At 37.8% G+C, this 21788-nt stretch overlaps 1 protein-coding gene across 1 annotated transcript in view; it reads left to right on the top strand.

Moving 5' to 3' along the window:
• igsf3 (immunoglobulin superfamily, member 3) overlaps positions 1 to 18953 on the top strand; it is a 183411-nt gene extending 164458 nt beyond the window's left edge. Inside the window, exons 7-9 of the mRNA XM_055214429.2 lie at positions 8370 to 8780; positions 12087 to 12506; positions 15550 to 18953. Coding sequence (XP_055070404.1) covers positions 8370 to 8780; positions 12087 to 12506; positions 15550 to 15800 — 1082 coding nt within the window. The 3' untranslated portion in view covers positions 15801 to 18953. The remainder of the gene's footprint in view (positions 1 to 8369; positions 8781 to 12086; positions 12507 to 15549) is intronic.
• The last annotated feature ends 2835 nt before the right edge of the window (positions 18954 to 21788 follow it).

The following is a 21788-nucleotide window of genomic DNA, read 5'->3' as shown; positions in this document are numbered from 1 at the left end:
CACATCCACACGTGACTGCTTCATTCAGAGCCACTTCACATCTGCAAGGCAGCAAATGAACCATCTCTAGTTTTTTTTTTTAAAGAAAGCAGACCAAAAAGACTTTCATGTATACATCTCAATCATCTGGCTAATAGGTGTACTTCTGAAGCTCATGAATATGCATGAACTGGGATATGATTATGCGAATGATTGACAGTCTGAAGAACCTTTCATCTGTCAGTGGGGGTTGAAATTTAGCTACCTATTAACTGTTCGCCCTAATGGCTGCCTGGGATTTTGTATCATCAACAGAAACCCTGAAAGATTAAAATGATAAAGATTTTAATTGTGCAATTTTTAAAATGACATAAAACACTTTGTAGATTCCAGTGCCATCATAAGTTATAAATATGTTTGATTTTAGTGTTTCTCATACTGCATTCCAAAAGCGGTTTAGACTACGTTCACACTGCCATCAAAATCCAATTTTTTGCTCTGTTTGTATGACAGTAGGTACGTTTACATGTAACCAAATAATCCGTTTGTATTCGTATTGATGGCTCAATTGAGGACGATCGGATGCAAATTTGAAAAGTATCGAAGGGGGTGGTGTACTCCGTGATCCGATCCGCTGGAAAAAGTATGCATGTAAACGCGTGAATCGTAGTGTTTTCTCAATCGGATGCAAAAATACATTGTGCACATGCGCAGAACATGTGTGCTCAAGTTCACGTCTTATAATTACCTCTTATATCACATGATTCTCCTCACAGAAACACGCATTAGCAAGGCAGTGGCATCACATATTATTAAGGTAAGGTTACTGGGGTCACGTGACTTTTGAAAAGTGTGTTTTCATCACCTATATCTGAAAACTTTCTCCAACTCCGTTTTGACTTTAATCCAGAGATAAAGCCTGAACTCGACGAGAGATGCTGTCTGCAGCAAGGCGTTGCCAAGTCCTCTGCTTTTTTTTCGAGTTTAGATTGAGCTGTTTCCACCAGTTGTTTTTTTTTTCTGCGGGTTAAAGATGAAAGTATTTCGTTCATTAGTTATTGGTATTTGGGCTGTAAATAGTCAATGGGATGCTTTTGGGCTAGTTTTGAATGTCCATTTGTCTGGCAACCCTGGCTGTAAGCTTGCGCAGACGTTCGGTTTGGTTTCTTTAGAATGTACATGTAAACCAACATTTTAATCAAATTGCAATCTTTAGGGTGCATGTAAACTGTATCGTCAAAACCTTCAATCGTATTAAATTTAATCGGATTGACAAAATTTTGTGCATGTAAACATAGCCAGTGTGAACAACACAAACCACATGGAATCTGATCTTTTCGGTTCTGATTTGAGTCACTCCCATATGTGGTTCTAAATCAGATTACAGGTCGGATGTTTTGCAATGTGGCCTCAGTCTGAACAGTCATATCGGAATTCATGCGACTTTTACGTCATTCTAGATCGATATGCGCCACAATTGCGGAAATATGCACCAATGGCATGTTTGCAAAACCCCTTAAAAACATTCAAGAAAATAAATATTGAGCTTCTGTTGCACATAACAGGCAAATAAGTGTTTGACTTTCCTGAAGCGTTGTCCAGATGACCGACCCATGAGTGACCCGGGAGCAGACTGCCTCGTTGCATATGCTCTCATATCTCTCGCTCCCACTGAAAAGAAGATAAAATGCATCGACTGGCCGGTCTGCGGAGCTCCGTATGAAGTCCACCCCACCCGCTCAGTAGTTTGCACGTTCATTTCCATATTACTGCGTGCTGTGTGTGACGTATTATTGTTCTTTTGCGCACACGATACAGTTCAGGACCACGACCAGTTCACACAGATCTGAGCAAAGAATCAGAATTAAACATTAAATTTTGCAGTCTGAACGTAGTCTTAGATTAAACCAGGAATAAGTCGTAGGCCCTGTTTACACCCGGTATTAAGATGCTTTTTGGTTGATCGGATCACAAATGAATGATGCTAAATAGAGGTGTGTTTTTATCTACATGTAAGCAGTGTTTTTTAATGCACAATATTTTTCAATGGCAGCTTTTTTGCACAGCCCTCATGACTTTGTGATCCCAAAACCATTCGTGCTGAAAAAATCCTTCTTAATGAGTCCTATTTGTAGCTTTTATGTTAATAAAGCTCTTATAAAACTTTTGTAGGAAGTTTGAGTTCTATGAATGACAGAATGTTGTCATAGTATAAAAAGCTTTTTAATCTCAAAACATCAAGGAATCGATTTCTCATATGGCCCATTTAAAATCTCTGTTCTGTACAAAAGTAGAATTGCCAGCAATAAATGTTTGTTATGTTGCCAGTGCTTTTTTATTGTTCTTTATGGGAAGGCTGCATTATCTTTAGAGATTGTGGGTCTTGTAAATAATAAATAAATCCTTTATCAATAAATAAAGCAAATAAAAGCATCTTTATCTCGGCAGCGCAGTGTGTCGGCAATTAACTGGGGCTAACAAATTGGACACACGCAGGAGGAGGGAACACAGCGCAGCGTTTTCTTACAAAATCACGGATGCACTCAAAACATTTTCCCAGTTTGCTTTTTCCGCTGCCAGCCTCCCCCTCCGATGCCGCCTCCCTGTTACTGAAAGCCGTCACAAACGGACTCTAATCAGCCTCTGAGCTTTTTAACCACGCTGCTTGATTTGCTTCATTTATTGCTTTTTCTCGTCTTTCTCTTTTTATCCTCTCTCGCTTTTTCACGCAATTATTGATTTTCCCTATTCGATTTACAACAGAAAAGAAATGGCTTGCAGTTTTATCATGAACAAATGCCTTGTTTAATTAGATTGTTTAATCATGCCTGGTGAAGTTAAAGATTCTGTCGGAATTTAATTGGGTGCTTTTCTTCACTATGAGACATGCAGGAGACCTCACAAGACTTCAGACCTCATCCTCTGTCCATCATCTATAGAGCGGGGAACCGTAACTGTTAGAGAAGGATGTGAAACTTGCAAAACCAGTGCTAATAGCTAATATTAGTGTAGTAGAAATAATGAATCTCTGTTAGACAGAATATGCAGTGGTCATTTCCACTTGCGATTCTTAATGTCTTTACTAGAAAATAAACAGCTTTTTTGGTGCCTAGCAGACGAAACAAATCCTCAACTCTAAGCTGCCATGTGTTTCCCTCCTCTGAATAAATAACTTTGTGTTAATCTGTGCAATAATGTATGATTGCTGTAGTCAAACAACAGTATTATGTGCTTTAAAAATGCCATTGTGCTTTGTAAGTACCTGAGCAATGCTGAATGCATCTGTGATCAGCCACAAATGAATAAATATTGTAGACAGTTTATCTTGCTACACAAAACCTCTGCAACAGCAACATTTTGTATTCTGTTTTAGCTTTTTAGACTGGAGAAATTTAAATTGACAGTCTTATCTTTTGGTTTTGCTGTTTTGTGTATTGTAAATGAGCTGCTGGTGTTCTGGAGTTTTCTGAAGAGATTCATGAAGAAGTGACTGCCAGGAGTTTAAGAGACTCTTTAGTGTGCACTGAGTCGATAATGCTTCATTATTGAGGGCATGCACACAAGATGCCATTTTGCATTTACAAGAGAAATGCCTGTTAGACAGATAAAAGTTGAATGTTTAAATGAAAACACCACCATTTTTCAATATTTTACTATGTTCTTACCTTAACTTAGATGAATTAATACATACCTATCTTTTTTTCAATGCGTGCGCTTTTAATCTTTGTAGGCTACAGCGTTTCGTGAATGTGTTAGCATTTAGCCTAGCCCCATTCATTCCTATGGCTCCAAACAAAAGTTTTATTTTGTGCCACCATACTTACTCTTGTAACTAATCATGTAACAGTCTTTCAATAGGAAAAACATGGAAGTGTTTGGTGGCTTCTAAATTCATCCCTGTTTGGAGCCATAGGAATGAATGGGGCTAGGCTAAATGCTAACACATTCATGAGGTGCTACAAAGATTAAAAGTGCACGCATTGAAAAAAACATAGGTATGTATTAGGGTGATTCTCACGAAAACTTGGTTTTAAAAATGTCAAGCATGAAAATGTAAAAATTGCTTAAATTTACTTTTTTTCCCACCAGACATTGAAAAACAAAGTCTGGAGTAAATGGGAACATTAATTTAAAAACTTTTACTTATCATTTAACACTTTTTGTAACATAATTTTAAAAATTAGTCCTAAAAAATCTCATTACCGCAACAGTCAGAAAACATCAACACTGACATATTTTCAAAATTACATGACAAACCTGAAAGAACATAATTTGGAGATTCTGCACATGCATTTAAAATCAAAGTATTATGCTTCTATTAATTAAATTAACATTTAATAAGCATCTGTTGCGGTAATGATGTTCTCAAAAAGTGTTGCGGAGGATGAGAACATCAGGCATGGACATATTATTTTCCTAATTTTTCTTCATTATTATTATACATGAACATTCAGTAAATATTTTTTCTGTCATCTAAAGTAGTCTAGCAAAACATCCATTTATTTTTTTTCTTAATATTTTTGTGTTAATTTGATTAAATTACAACATAACGCATGTTCAAACACAGCCGGACACATTGCGGTAATGAGAATTTCAGCAGAAAATGAGATAAAATTTACAATTATAAATTCTTATGTTGAAATCACACATTGTGCAAGGTAGAACACAGTATTGTGTTAATTCTGATGCTTTTTAATGTTACTATATTACACATTTTATAGCTGAAAACATTAGTGCCGTGGTGTTTCAATGGTTTTGTGAGAATCACCCATTAATTCGTCTAAGTTGAGGTAAGAACATAGTAAAATATTGAAAAACGGTTGTCACTTTTTGGTAACACTTTATTTCACTGTCTTTGTTACATGTTGCATACGGTAGTAATAACAGTAAATTGTGCATACTGTAATTGCATGTAGGTTCTAGATGTTGTTAATCATTATTATGACTCAATATTTATATAATTAGTGATAAAGTGTAACCTGTTTTTCACATAAGTACAACTATAGATTGTTTATGGTATAAAACAGTACATTTTGTAAATCGTTTTTTTTTTACATTTACTGTTTTATTTGTATTACATGCATTAATAACAAAACTAAAGATTTTTAGTTTTTATTCCCTTTATTTAAAAAAAAAATCAACGTTTCGATCTTTGTCAGCCAATACATGGATTTATCTCTAAAAACGCTCTAAAAATGTTGGGTTATTTTTTAACCCATCATTGGGTAAAAACGGGACAAGCCCAGCCGTTGGGTTAAATTATCCCAGAAATTGTTTATATTTGACCCAACAATGGGTTAAAACAAACCAGCATTGGGTTGAAACCAAATTAAATTACAACCCATGGTGCTGGGCTTGACCCAACACTGGGTTGAAAATAATGAGTGTAGTCCCATAAAGATACCTGAACAGTACACATACAGTTTTTATGTTCATGTTATTTATTCTATTCGTCTTGTTTAGTACTTTGTTTTGCTTTTACTGGCTCAGGGGTACTGTTCTTGTCTCTATTGTTGGAGTCTTTCGATTTGAAGGTATTCTGTGTATCTCATAATGATCTCAGCAAGGCTAAACACAACTCTATAATACATTTTAGGTACACTATATTTTATATACAGTATACAGTACTGTGCAAAAGTCTTAGGCCACCATGCTACCATAAGATTTGATGTTTTTGCAATCGTATAGTGATCATATATAATTATTTATCAATCTTTTTATTAGAATACAACCAGAAAATACAGGAAATGTGTATGTAGTATTAAAAACAGTATAAAAGTATAAGCTGAAGTTTCAAGTATTTAGGGTAAACACCCCTTTCACACTGCAGGATCTCTTAAACCTTACTAAAATGAATTCTTATTTTCTAATTCTAATCAAATGACTTCAGGACTTTAATCTCCTCAAAAAAGTTCAAGATATGTTTCGTGCCAAGAGAGGTCACACTAAATACTGACTGATGCCTGAAGAAGACATTTAGTTCTGAAAATTGTTTTGTTTTTAATTTTGTGTACATGTTTCCTGTATTTTCTGTTTGTATTGTAGAGTATGGATGACATTAAAACATTGCTGAAACAACAAAGCTGGTGATGGTGGCCTAAGACTTTTGCGTAGTATATACAGTATATTATCTATAATATCTCAGTTTGATAACAGATATGTTAAGTAGTATGTCAGCAGGCAGCGGTTTTACACTGCAGACTTCTCAAACACACAGCTGTCACATAAAACAGAATTATGAATAATTTCTCACAGTTTTTTGAGAATATGCTAATAGACACAGTGTATATAACACAGGATGTCCAAAGCCCAATCCACACGTTTGATAAGAAAATAAGGCTTTCTCTGAGACGCACATCCTTATAAAATGTAACTGTTTTCAGCCTTACAGTTTTAGGTTGAAAAGCAAAACCACACTGCATATTGTAGTGTGTTAAATCTGTAAGATTTGACATTATGCAATTGATTTGAAGAGCTTCGCTGCAGGGATTGTGTTTTCGGACCAGTCAGAGGTATAAGTGTGTTCATGTCGCTGTTATTCTGGAGACGGTCCAGGCTTAAAGACGAATTATGAGACTTTGCTAGAAGTGCAGAAATGCATAGTGGGGATTACTTGAGCCAAAGCATCAGTTGAAAATTGGATTTTTAGCAAAGAGCCATTAAAGCAGAAAAAAATCAAATATGAAGTTTAACAGATGCTTGTTTACTTGTGGGTATAAAAAAATATTTTGTTATTCCATTGCAAGAGAGTCTGTGTGTGTTCACGGACAAATGAAGTAGTGATGCAGTAGCATATGTTTACTGTGTTTGAAAGTGTGCCTGAACCATATGCATGTTCCCAAGAACACACATGTGTAACATCAATTTCACTTTTAAAGTAATAGTTCACCCAAAAATGAAAATTCTGTCATCATTTACTCACTCTCATGTTGTTACAAACGAAAAGAATACTATGGAAGTAAATGGGGCTTCATTTTTGGATGAACTATCCCTTTAAGTGCAGACGTGGCCCCGTGTTTGCATTGTCCCTCTTCTTCATTGTGTTTTCTTAAGCTCCTCTGGTGCTCGTAAATCCACTCATGGTGTGAAATAGCAGCCTGTGCCCATGACGGTCACACCTGACGCACCTGTAGGTAATTCAATAAGAATGAGCCACATGCCAGCAGCCTTGTGCTCCTTAAAGTGTTATTCTGACATCTTATTTCTGTCTGCCATAACCTATACCAGCATAACATCAGCAACAAAACATATCCATACTGAATACAGGCCTGTTCATGACACAGCCAAATGTGACCCTGTCCATTGATTTCACATTGATTTCAGTCTTTGAGATGATATTACTCAGTCGATATTAAAGATATCAAGGTTATGTTCTTTACATTATGTAGGATGATTAAGTCACAAATGTTTGATTTTAAATGGAATCAAGAAAACTTTTAAAGGATTAGTCCATTTTCTTAAAAAAAATCCAGATAATTTACTCACCACCATGTAATCCAAAATGTTGATGTTTTTCTTTGTTCAGTCGAGAAGAAATTATGTTTTTTGAGGAAAACATTCCAGGATTATTCTAATTTTAATGGACTTGAATGGACCCCAACACTTAATAGTTTTAATGCAGTTTAAAATTGCAGTTTCAATGCAGCTTCAGGGGACTCTGAACTATCCCAAACGAGGCATAAGGGTCTTATCTAGCGAAACGATTGTCATTTTTGGCAAGATAAATTAAAAATATGCACTTTTAAACCACAACTTGTCGTCTTCCTCCGGTCCTGTAACGCGCCAGTGAAGAGATAACTTGTATGTCGAATGATACTAATTACTGTCTTTAGTGTCATTTTTGTGCCAGTTTATTGTTTAAAATGGTCTGCAAATGTGCGTTTCGTATATGTAACACGTGACCTTTCAACGTCATTACGCAATTACGTGAGGTCGCACTGGCTCGTCACACAGCCGGAGGAAGAAGAGAAGTTGTGGTTTAAAAGTGCATATTTTTTATTGTTCTTGACAAAAATGACAATCGTTTCGCTAGATAAGACTCTTATGCCTCATTTGGTATCGTTTAGAGTCCTTTGAAGCTGCGTTGAAACTGCAATTTTAAACTGCATTAAAACTGTTACGTGTTGGGGTCCATTAAAGTCCATTAAAATGAGAAAAATCCTCAAAAGTTTTCCTCAAAAAACATAATTTCTTTTTTACTGAACAAAAAACGACGTCAACATTTTGGATGACATGGTGGTGAGTAAATTATCTAAAATTTGTTTTAAGAAAATGGATTAATCCTTTAAGTCATTTCACATTTTGTATTTGGTGTATATAAGCCTACTCTATTATAATCCTCCAGAAGTCATTGTTCTAACAAATGCTCTCTTACTTTCTCTCTCTTTTAGTGAGTAAACTACAAGTGCACAAAACCAACCAGAGCCTGCAGTTTCTTGAGGACAGTCGGGTGCGTGTCAACTGTTCCATCACCTCTCAAACCAGCCCTGAATCCCAGCATGCCGTGCTGTGGTACGCCCACAAAACCGAGCCGGGAGTACCTGACGAGCTGCTGTTAAAGATCGAGCACTCTGGAGCGTTCGAGTACGGAGCGTATGCGGAAGAAGAGCGTCTGCGCAGCCGCGTGCAGTCAGAAAGGCTCTCTCCTCGGCTATACAGCCTGACCTTGCACCGCTCCGAGACCAGCGATTCTGGAACGTACTACTGCCGCGTGGAGGAGTGGCTCATGGACCCTGAAGGAGCCTGGTTCCGCTTGGCACAAGACGATTCTGGCTTCACACATGTGGTGGTGAGACAGCCAGGTAAGAAGGTGGTTGCAATATGTACAATGGCACCCTACTGACAAAGTTGGCCTCGGTTCCTGTAGCCGAGCCATTCAATTTCAGATTCAGTTGTAGGGGCGCGTTACACTCCCATGGGCTTATCCGGGCCATCTGGCACGGAAAGAACAGCATGAAAACATTCTCCCCCTGAGACCACCGTGGACCCCAGCCATCCTGAGCCTCGTGCCTGCCCAAGCCAAATCATTCATCTGCATGTGTGTCTTTATAAGAGAGATAAAATAAAACAGAGCCTTTGTACCCTCCCCTCACTGAATGAGCCTTACCACATGGGACCTTAGCACTCACACTTTACCCACTTGCATGTGGTGAGGGGGAGTCCGAATCCTTGTAACAGTCACAATCACAGCTGATAGCACCCACAGGCCTTATTCATAAAGCCCATCTGAGCACCACACAGATGCTGTTTTGCTGTTCTCCCTGCAGAGACCCCTTATGTAAACTCTCACAACTATTAAAGGGCTTTTAGTGCCCCGTGCCACACCCATAGGGCAATCGGTGTGTGTGTTTTTTTTCTATCATGAGCTGTCGCTGACCCTATGTACAGTATGTACGTCTAATATGGCTCACGTGACTATGCAATGCTTTTTTGATGTCACCGGGGCTCGTTGAAAGCATGCGGCTTGATTCTTATTTCTGATTCTTGTCTTTTATTCTACTATAACGGATGAGAAAGATTCTGGTAAAAAATAATTAGTAGGTCCATTCTTGCATCCTGTTTAACGTGCATCCTTTATAAAAATAAAAATGCATAGCTTTCTATTCGTAGCTTTCTTATATGAGAAGTCAAAATTGTTTTTTAGTCTCCTGGCAGCAGCTGCCTTATCTCATCTATATTAAAGATGTTTGGCATAGCAAACAAGTCTGATCCCTCCTTCACATCCTACCTGACACACTCATCAGCATTACTGCCCTACACACGGGTCATCAACTTACCGCTGGTGCACAGACACATTTTGTTGTGTAGTTTCTCATCTGGTTTATTAAGCGAAATAGTTTTAGATGCACAGGTGGCCAAGACAGCTGCTCCACTGAGCTCAACAAGGTCACCAAAGTGAGTTTTGGCAGAGCAAATAGAGTTTGTTGGTCAAGTAACTTTGTAAAAAACAATAATGCAGTCGGGGCCGATGGTATAGTGGTCCATGGTCCGACATATGGTGCAGACACGCTTTCGGTGACACAGGATCGATCTCCGGCTCCTTTGCCTATCCTGTACGTCATAGGTCAAATAAAGGCATAAAGGGCCCAAAAATAGCTTTGTAAAGCCTTGAAAATTGTTTCTATACACATTAAAAATGTATAGCTGAAACAGGGGAAAAGGCATTACACTCCATAGTACTCAATTGCAGAGTACATTGTTAACTCTTTCTCCGCCATTGACGAGTTAACTCGTCAATTAAGAAAAAACGCTTCTCTGCCAATGACAAGTTTTTCCGGCAATCCGTAATACCTATTATCCACCAGATGGCGCTCTTACACAACTTATAAAACTCGGAGCAAAAACTTGTGAGCACCCATTTGAGCTTTTCTCCGAGTGGGCGTGGTTTCATTCAGATTTGGTTGGGTGGTTAATAATACATTTTTCAGGGGTTTGACAAACTCAAAGATTTTATATCTGACTTTACAGGGACTTTAAAGGCGGGGTGCATGATCTCTGAAAGCCAATGTTGATATTTGAAATCACCTAAACAAACACGCCCCTACCCCAATAGAATCCGGACCTTTTATTGATAGACCCGCCCCACACATACGCAACCCAGGCATCGATGTTGGTTAGTAGACACCAGTGGCAACTCCTGACTGCTCATCCGAGTGACGCAAATTCAAAATATGTGTTTGGAGTGTCATGTGTGTTGCTTGCGTTTTTAAAATATGTGTTTGTTGCGTCATATGAACTATGTGCATCATGTGTTTTGTCAAAAAAAGTGCCTGCTGCACACGTGTCAAAACCGTTTATGATAAAAGAGACGCTCACGTTCACAAAATACACGCAGGACACTCACTTAACAGTAAACTCTGAATACACATGAGATTATGCGAGTATCCGGCAAGCGTCTCTTTTATCATAAACCCTTTAGACGTGTCTGCAGCAGGCACTTATTTTGACAAGACACATGATGCACATCGGATCACTCAACGCGCAGAACACATATTTTGAGATAAGGAACCACATACATGACCAGCTTCATACATATTGTGGCAAACTTTGCATCGAGTAGACACTACTGGTAGACACGCCCCTTACTGCTGATTGGCTGATTAAGTATGTTATGGTACTCGGCCCGACTACCTTTTCCAAAGTGTTTTTCAAAAATCATGCACCCTCCTTTAAAACAAAACAATAATGCAAATTGGACACATTGACATGGATCAACTGATATTTATAAAATCGAATAATCGATTTATTATCCAAATGCATTTTTCCTAGTATTTAATCAGCATTTTAACAATCTATAACTAGAGCTGTCTTTTATGAATCCCATCTAGATGTGCTTGAAAACTCTTCAATTTTATTTCCCTGGGGATAAATAAGCATCATATCACCTTCCCGGTGCATCGTTGCCTGAAATAGCATCTGTATTTGTAAAAAGATGGTAAATGAAAAGTTCGCCACCTCCTAATCTGCCATCTTTACAGTTGAATTGCACCGCTTGCACATGAGCAGAAGATAAGACCAGGCCCTTAAAGTCTCCGAGAGAAATTCAGTATTTTTACCCCGATTTCAGCTAGGGCCCTTCTGAAGAACCTTGCGATTTCTCACGCTAAATGTGCTGATCTTCACCTTCATCTGGGAGTGACACAAAGCACAGCTCGTGTGAGACTCTGCAGAAATTGGTTTAAGAATAGATAGTTGTGTTAGAATATGCAAATCCATTTCATACCCGTGCAAACCTTCAAGTAACACAGGATATTCTGCTTAGCTCTGAATTTATTTACTGTAGTTTTAAGACCGCATTAAATGACTCAACAGGTGCAGTTTGTCTTTATATTTATGACTAAAACAGGGAGCTTAGATGGGACAAATCGAACGACTCATCCTTTTTCGTAAATAGCCAGTTGGCTTCTTAGTGGACCATAAAGCATGATTTATTTATTTCTAGTGGCAGACACTTTTTTGTCACAAGTATATGATCTTAAATCTTTCATATATAGACTACATTTCTTAAAATAAATTCACCCAAAAGGATCGAATGAATACTAGAACAGGAACTTATTCATAAACATCATCATGCTCTAAATGACTCTGATTATCGGTTTTGTTTGCAGTGGTGAAATTACAAGTGGAGGAGGCAGAATCCAATATCACAGTGCCTGAAGACGGGTCGATCCGGCTGGGCTGTAGCATCCCATCTCAGTCATCGAAAGATTCACGCTTCTCCGTATCCTGGTACGTGAATCGTCAGGGACAGGATGAGGATGATTATCAATGTGTCTTTTCCATCGGTCATGATGCAGTGTTTGGTAACGGCAACTGCAGCCCTACGGAGGAGCCCGGTCCGAATTCTCGCCTGCAGTTTGAGCGCACCACCTCCGATCTGTACAGTCTGACCATCCAGAAAGCTCGGTCAAGAGATGCAGGCAATTACTATTGTCACGTGGAGGAGTGGCTGCTGAATCCACGCAACGCCTGGTACCGCCTGGCCACCAACAACTCTGGGGTCACCATTGTTAATGTTCTGGAGCAGGGTAAGGATTTGCATTTTATCAATCACATAAAGTACAGACGGTGTATTATTTGTCCTACCGAAGAGTAATTCAGTAAGTAATGTTTCTGTCTATACTGGCAGCAATGATGCGTGAAGCAACAGAATCACTTCCATTAGAACGTGTCATGTTTAATATATAGCTATGTGGAGCAGGACCAATGAGATTTGACCCGAATGAAATGGCAACTAAGGGAGCAACGGAATGATGCTTGTAGCACTTCTGGCTTATTGTCTATACACTTAAATTGAAGTACTACCACTATTTGTGCAATATGTGGTACTGTATACACAGGATTTGCAAATCACATTGCGCAAAACATGACAGAAGTGAAACAACTACTAGTACTGTTAAACATGTATCATTACAAAATGTTTACAGTGTAACATACTATTTTGCATAAAATCCCACAATATACACTGTGGAGTATTTTTTTAAATTTTACTGTACGTTCACACCACTGCCGGTGAGAGCGTCAAAAAAACGCTCTGGCTGCCCTGCCAACGAAAACAGTACCATATTTTCCGGACTATAAGCCGCACCGGAGTATAAGCCGTGTCATTCAAAAATGCGTCATTAAGACGAAATAACATATATAACTCACAGTGGACTACGTCGTGTTTATTTAGAAAATTATTTCACAAAATCCAAGCCGAAGAACAGATATTTAATCTGGGAAGGCAGGTTATTCAACTAAACAATAGCAGACAGAACAGCAGACTGAAAAGATGCCTCATAAATGTCAAAATTAATTCATACTGACTTACAAGGCGCACCTGACTATAAGACGCAGCACCAGCCAAGATATAAAAATAAAAACGTGGCTTATAGACCGAAAAATATGGTAGTTAATGCTTGAATGCATTCTCTGGAATCCTTTCTAGTGGAAGACTTCTATGGGTTTCCGCCTTCCAATTGGTTGCCGCCGAACCTTTCTGCCTTCCAATCAGTTAAGCTGATATCAACTCTCCTCGATGCTTACAACGTCAAAGATAGCTTCGCCGGAGCTCGCCACCAGCTCTCGTCGAAAATAAACGACTTCCTGTCGCTTCGATGGTGGCGGTGTGAACGCACAGTTAAGCCTGGAGTTTAGTTTGTGTTTTTACAGTCAAATGCACAGCCTTGCAAAGCATAGTTTATTTGACTCTTACGTGTACACAAACGTTTGACACATGTGCTTTGCGACAAAATGCAATACCTCTCCTGTCCTACATACTGCTGTATGCGCATGCGAGACCTACTCGTAGAAAGTTCACGCGGTTACAAAAATCTAATGGTGCGCCTACAATGCGCGTGCATACTATTGTGATGATGAAATGTGTGTTACGCGCACTGTACACAAACCCATGCGGTAAAACTGAACTGTACTTCAGGCTAGTTTAAACTAAATAGCCTCAGATTAACATGATTTTATTGAATTGTTTACGATTGCACAAATGTATCAAATGACAGTCCTTCCATAAAAAAAATAGTTTTTTTGTGATTGTTGCGGGCAAAAATCCTTGATCTTACGGCACGTTTTCTTAAAAAATGTGATGGAATATGCGAGATATTTATGCAATTTTATCCGATGAAATTGCGGGAACTTGCCAAAATTGCGGGAACTTGCAAAAACTGTTTACAGCTTTTCATTGATGTACACATCACACAATTACCTCACTTCCTAACATTCCCATGACAACAGGGGACATGGCTGTGCATGTGTGAAGTAAATGCAACATTTTTCAACTTTCTGCTAAGATATATATATGACTTTTTGCTACGAATTGCGGGGATTATGAAATCATGCAAGTCACGCATATTTTGTGAGCAGAAATCTGCAATTTTTGCGTCGAAAGTGTGGCGTATTTAAAAAAATGCAGCCCCCGCATAAATATGCAGACTTTGGCTGATTATGCATTGAATCATGTGAAATAGCACAAGTGTGCATATCGCAATGGTTTGCAATAGCTGAATGTTTTTATTACTTTAAACTTATGTATACTCAAAGTTTTAGGTTGATACAGATAGCTGGTAGACTGGCACATGAATATTAGTGCCTGAAATCTGACAATTTTAATAGAGGTCAAATGGATTTTAAAAACTTCAGGCATTATCATAAATTGAATATTGAATAAAATTGAAAATTGCACAGTGTACACTGTGAAGTATTTGGTAACAAAATATTTTGAAGATAGCTTCACATTAACTAGACTTTTTTGATTTGTTTAGGACAAGGCACAAATGTGCATACCGCAATATGCATATCGCATCAGTTCGCAATAACTGAATTATTGTATTACTTCAAAATGATGTATACTCAAAGTTTTAGGTTGATACAGATAGAAGGAAGACTAGCACATGAATATTAGACATTAGAATATTAGCCTGAAAAAATTTTTTCACATCTATAAGCTGTTTTTTTCATATTTTGGCTGGTGCTGCGTCTTATAGTCAGGTGCGCCTTGTAAGTCAGTATGAATTAATTTTAACATTTATGAGGCAAGAGACAACATTACCGTCTACAGCCGCGAGAGTTCGCTATATTCTGCTTCTGTATTTATATATTTCAAGGGGTTCTGTAATGTTGAATGACGAGTATGCGAACTTCACGCTAGTTGGCTTGTACGGTTAATTTAGACTATTCAACCTTCCAGGTAAGTTCTGTATGCTATGGTTTATCATTTAAATAACTGATAATATTACTTTAACGTACAGACATCTATTCAGCCTGCTGTTCTGTCTGCTGTTGTTTAGTTGAATAACTTGCCTTTCCAGAATAAATGTCTTTTCTTCGGCTTGGATTTTGTGAAATAATTTTCTAAAGAAACGCAATGTATAGTCTACTGTGACTTAAATATATTATTTCGTCTTAATGACACATTTTTTGAATGATGCGGCTTATTCTCGAGTGCGGCTTAAAGTCTGGAAAGTACGGTAGTTCCAATGGATTTCACAAACTTTCAAAATCAAATTATTATTAAGTTAATGCATATCACTACTTATGACAAAATATATAATACATATATTTGCTTTCCTCTTCTAGAGTCCACCCTACAATCTGTGGTTTGTTCCAATGACTCCCTCTTCTACTTCGTCTTCTTCTACCCTTTCCCGATCTTCGGCATCCTCCTCATCGCCGTCCTGCTGGTGCGTTACAAGAGCCGCAGCTCCAGTAAGAATCAGGAGGGCAAGAACGGAGCTCCTCTCCTGTGGATCAAAGAGCCCCACCTCAGTTATTCCCCCACCTGTCTGGACCCTCCAGCTCTCAGCCTTCACCCCGGCTCTGTGGAGTAACGGCGACGTGGACGTGACCCCGTCTCACTAAGAGACTCGCTCATCTACACTATTTCTCTCTATTTTTCTTCTTCTCCTCGTCCACGATGAGGCCACCAGGATGTAATCTGGGCTTCTAGCCTGGCCCGTCAATCCGTCCATATGACTGACTAAGATCTTCCTCTGTTGAAGTTGCCATGGCTACGGTGGCTGCTGGTGGTGATGCCTAGACATTTCCATCACTTTCTTTATTTAATGCGGCTTTTACTTAACATTCTCGCTCTTGTGATGACATTTTTCTTTGAGGTTGCAGCGTCTGTGGGCTTTGATGTATTTTAGCACTGCGTGCCAGGATGAAAAGACACAGGTTTATATTTTTTGCTTTTTCTCCCGTTTATGAAGTCTGGTGCAAACCACTGCGTTTTATTTGTTATTTTATTATTATGTCAGTGCTGAGTTTTGCTTCCAACGTTTCGGGAAGGTCAGTGGTGGACCGTGAACATCTCGTAACAATGGTATATGGATGAAGGACGAAAAGGACAATCTTTCCTCGGAAAGCTGACGATGGATGTACATTGTATGATTTTGTGAGCGTGTGTGTGAGTGTGCCACTGAACTGATCTGAGAACTGCCTCTGTTTCGACGGATACATATAAAGTATAGAGAGCCCACATCACCCACCGACTCCTGGATATAAATGTATCTCCAGCTCATTCTCACTGCCAAAGACCAATTAAATTTCAAAAGATACACATTACAACAAATCAGATTTAAAGCCACAATGTAGAAGTTAGAAAAATGTGAATAAATCTTGTAACACAGACCGTCTGATATCATCCAGTCAAAAAAAGACAGTAAGACGCAGACACGTTTCCAAGTCATCCAAGATGTTTAACACCTTTGCAAATTAGTCTTGTTTTGAGGTCCCATCACAACGCTAAAGAAAATTAATTTACCACCAAAACACCCTTTCGTATGAGTATATGTGTGTGTGATAGTTGTGTATATATACACACAAGATGACCCCAAATGTACTGTAGTGCCTGTTCTCTTCAGTGTTAAGTATTTCCATAGTGCTAAATAGATACAAATGGAGGCTGACGTGGTCAACGATCTGTCGGGCATGAAGGGCTTTTCTCTCCACCTCTCTGGATTTTTTGAATATCAACCAGGACAATACTGACTCCAGGGACGTCTTTAGTGCCAAGACTTCTCATCATTATTCATGCCCTTCAAATGATCTGGAGGAAAGCAAATGTTGACATTCTGCGTATATGAATTTTCAGCTTACTAAACAAAGACTTACAAAGATACTCGATGCTGATGATTAGACATTTTGTTATACAGTATATACAGTAAGTCATATGTTGTTGCTGTTTTCTTTATGGGTTTGTGTATGAAACATGGTGCCCAAACCACCTGAAAAAAACGTGAAACAAACTTGATGCACCATTTCATGATCTGTGACCTGTAAGCGCACAATAGAGTGATAAATATGTGATTTATATCTCTAAAAGTTAATCTAAGATCGAAATTATTATTGTTTGCTTTCATGAAAACATCAAAAGACACTGCCAACCCATTTTCCATTGAAGATTACTCAACATTCAGCTTACTCTAAAGGGACGTCGCAAACATCTATACAGTACTATTTGTTTCTAGCTCTAGTGTGAATAAATCTTAAATTTCATTTTATTTCAAGCAAGTCACGGACTACTAAACAAAATGTGTTGTCTAATAGCGGTGACGGGCATTTCACATGCTACACAAGACTTTGTTGTTCACGCATCATCAACAACGTGACATCATGCTTAGTGTTTTGTGGCCCATCGTGCCATCACTCGCGTGATCTCGACAGTCAACTGATATCTGTATTTGAAACATCGCAGCTTTTCTGTAAATGAAATTTAGATCCACTTGAAGCTTGTGATTGTCTTATTTATTGGACCATAAAACACCTAGATAGAATCTGTGAACTTCATAAATCTGCATAGACGTTTTGCAGAAACATTGAAGATTTACTGCGCAGTCAGGGGATGATGGGAAATGATCGGACTGTGAAGCAAAATGATTGGAGAATACGGTGATGATCTAGCTCTCTTTATCGCTACTCAATTTTGTCAATCTGTACAGTGCATGATGAGTAAGGGGGGACATTTTAATGTCTGAAATTGAGAGTTGTGACATTTGTGACATCACGTCGGATCAATGCCACCCTCTCCATCCTCCACTTGTGGAAGGCCTCTCTGATCCTAATTTGGTAATTTTTTTAATAACGAATTTTAACTTTCTTCAGTTGTTGTTATGCCAGAAATCTGACTTACACTCTTAAAAAAAACAATCGCTCTTTGAGGAACCAAAAACGGTTCTTCTTTGACATTACTGTGATTTTTAAGAGTGTAGTTGTGTATCATAAGCACTATTTTACAATGTACACTGTCAGAAATAAGGTACAAGAGGGTACAAAAGTGGTCACTGGGGCGGTATCTTTTCAAAAAGGATACTTTTGTAGCTAACACATTGGTACCTTAGAGGTACCGTCCCAGTGACAACTTTTGCGTGAGCAACAAAACAAGGAAGAACATCTATTATTAAATTTACCTGCTAATGTATTTGATCAAATAGTTTCAGTTGTGTTCCCTTTATTCAGATTTTGTGAACCGGTTTTATGCTTCGGCTTTCCCCAAGCAGGAGATGGACGGTGTGGTATTGAGTGTGACAGTGTAATATTGCGGTTCAATCTGTACAGAATCATTCAGAACTTTAAATAGTGTTTTGTAGTTCAACATGCTCAGCTGAATCATAATGTTCTCACAATGTTGTAAATGCATTTCGAGGGCTGCATGTTATGGCTGTGTACTGACAGTGTAGCTGCAGGAAAAAAAAAACGACAAAACGAGAAAAAAATACTTTTGTGTTGATGTGTTCAGTTCAGCCAGTGCTGCTTTTTCAAGTGGTGATTTTTATGTTTCTTTTTTTTAAATAACCAAAATAGTGCACTGAATCTTGAAAATATTGCCATAGTTTTTTTATGCTTGTGTTTTTGTTGTACTCTGTTTAGTTTTTGTGTTTTTTATAACTATTCATATATTTTATTCAATCGTAGCAATTGCTGTTATGAAAAGCACTTTGCTATTGTTAGTTGATTGCAATAAAACATTCAGTGCACAGTGATTTGGATTGTGTTTTTATAATGTGTCAGTTTTTACCTTCCTGTTTTACAAATACTACAAAAAATGGTCCCTAGTTGTCACTGGGACGGTACCATTTCACAAAGAACATCTTTGCACCTAAAAATAAGTACCTTAAAGGTACAGTACTGTGCAAAAGTATTAGGCCAACATGCCAGAATTAGATTAGTTGTTTTTGCAATGTCATAGTGATCATATATAATTGTTTATCAGTCTTTTTAATAGAATACATCCAGAAAATACAGGAAATGTGTATATAGTATAAAAACTTTTTAAAAATGTAAACTGATGTTTCAAGTTTTTAGGGTAAACTCCCCTTCCACTTGAGCAATAGCAGGAAATTGCAGGATCTCTTAAACATAAATATAATTAAACCCTGTTCTAATTTTAAAGAAATTCGTCTTTTTACTTCATTCTGATCAAAAACGCTCAAGATGCATTTAGTGCCAAGAGAAGTCACACTAAACACTGACAAAAGACAACATTTAGTCCTGAAATTTTTTTTGTACATATTTTGTCTGTTTGTATTTTAATAAAATAAATAGAAAAATAAATATTAAAACTTCTAAAACAAGAAGTCTGGTGGTGGTGGCCTAAGACTTTTGCACAGTACTGTACATATTAGTGATCAAAAGCATAATGGTACTGTATCTCAAAGGTACACCGTAATAAATCCTTGTTGCACTTGCAACTTGAATTTGCAATTAATTACAACTTTTGACTAGCTGACTAGTAATGAGTAGTTGTAAATTATAAAATTAAGTTGAATTAGCTTAAGTTATTTCAACTTTATTTATTTTTTTTTAATTTAAAGCAAATCCTCACTAGTCAAAAAAGTTTAAATGAACTGAGATTTCAAATTGATTAAACTTAAAAATTTAAGTGCAAAAAGGGATTTTTACAGTGTACATTTTGGTATCAAATGTTGACATATCTGTACCTAAATGGTACCTATTGATGACTTATTAACCCCTTCAGATCTGGTTGATCAGCATTTTTATTGGTTAAAACCACAAAATGTGTGATGTCCCTTCCAGTGGCACAGGATCTGAAGGGGTTAAAGCAGGGGTGGGCATCGAGGGCCACAGTCCTGCAGAGTTTAGCTTCAACCTTAATCAAACACACCTGAATGTCATTTCCAAACGGTCCTGAAGACTTCAATTAGATTTTTCAGCTGTGTTTGATTAGGGTTGGAGCTAAACTCTGCAGGGACACTGGCCCTCAGGACCAGGAGTTGCCCACCCCTGGGTTAAAGGGTACTGCCCAGTGACCACTAAGGGCCTTTTGGTTTTAAGAAAAAAAAATTCAGACAGTGAAAGGGTTTCAGTAGGGATAGTTAACTCGAAAATGAAAATTCTGTCATCATTTACTTACCCTCATGTTGTTACAAACCTGTATAAATTTAGTTAGTTTTGAAAATATTTTGAGGAATGTTTGTATTCAAACCGACTATGAGCCTCATTCACTTTTATCGTATTCTTTTTTCCATATGGAAGCGAATGGGGCTCATGATCGGTTTGGTTACAAACATTTTTTAAAATATCTTCCTTTATTTTTATATAAAAAAAATGTATACAGCTTTGTAACAATGTGAGAGTGAGAAAATGATGACGTAATTTTCATTTTTGGGTGAACTATCCCTTTAAGATATAGTATAGATATAGTAAACATCATTTCTCAGCACATAAGTCTTCATAGCATAGACAGGAATGTTTAGTTGTCATGTAAGTTACAAGCAGATGAAGAATACTTATGAATAAATTTACAGTTTTATGGCTCTCTCTCACGTCTGAACTAATACCAGAAGATTTTAGTGAATCTCTTTCATCTTTGACCTCTAGGAATCTGTAAAGAAAGTGGAAAAGATTGCATTTCTAAAGACACTTTCTTAAAGGTAAGAATGGGGTCTGACATATTCATTTTGCAGTGTCTTATCTGGCCTGGTTGAGTCAGATGGTTTGGATTGTGGAGAGATGAGATAGGAGACTGCAGATTGTGTGTTATTATAGTGGGCCAGTTCTTGTTAACCTCCATAGCAGTGGGGAAGCCTCATTTGGAGCTGAAGTCCCCTCCAGCTGCTCAAAGATTAAATAGTGGACAGTGGCCAGTCTCAGCATCTGTCTGTGTGAAGTATGATGCTGGTCGGCTTAATGTGGTCTGTATGTTATTTTCATTTCAAACATTTTCTTTGTTGTAGTTGTACAGTAGTTACTTTTATTGTATTTTGGCACTTTTCTGTGGACATATGTCCAAATGATCACTAAAATGTCTTTGGGTATGTGTGTGCCAAATTCAAAATGAGCTTTATAACATGTGAAATAATATTTATATATTTACATGTATCAATTTTGTATTTGCGACTTTGATTTTCTTAAAATTGTGCAGGAGTGATGCTTCAAATTTGAGTTGTTTATAATAGGCACTATTTTAAATATATGTCATCAAATTATACATTTTAAACTTTTTACATTTGCTAGTTTCTTTTATCCAAAAAGACTGCATAAGTTAGAATTAAAAAAGCAATGCTCTGCCAACTACATGACACTTTTATTATACTTCAATCACTGGTAAGTTTATTTACACAGCTTTTTACTTGTATTTATCACACGTTAATTTGCACTTGTGTGTTTCTGGTGACCTGACACGAGCTTCTGTCCTGATGGGTTGTCAAATGGGATAAACGGTGCTGTCTGCTGTGGCAGTCCTTACCTGCTAACCGAGCATGGCGTGACCACCAGGGGCCAAGACCTAATCACATCACCGATATCATAACTCATCCTGACTCTGCCTGCTAAAACTCCTGATTCTCATGAATAGT

This window comes from Misgurnus anguillicaudatus, chromosome 17 (assembly GCF_027580225.2).
Source record: "Misgurnus anguillicaudatus chromosome 17, ASM2758022v2, whole genome shotgun sequence".
Lineage (NCBI taxonomy): Eukaryota > Metazoa > Chordata > Actinopteri > Cypriniformes > Cobitidae > Misgurnus > Misgurnus anguillicaudatus.
This window is presented reverse-complemented; position numbering and strand designations above follow the sequence as displayed.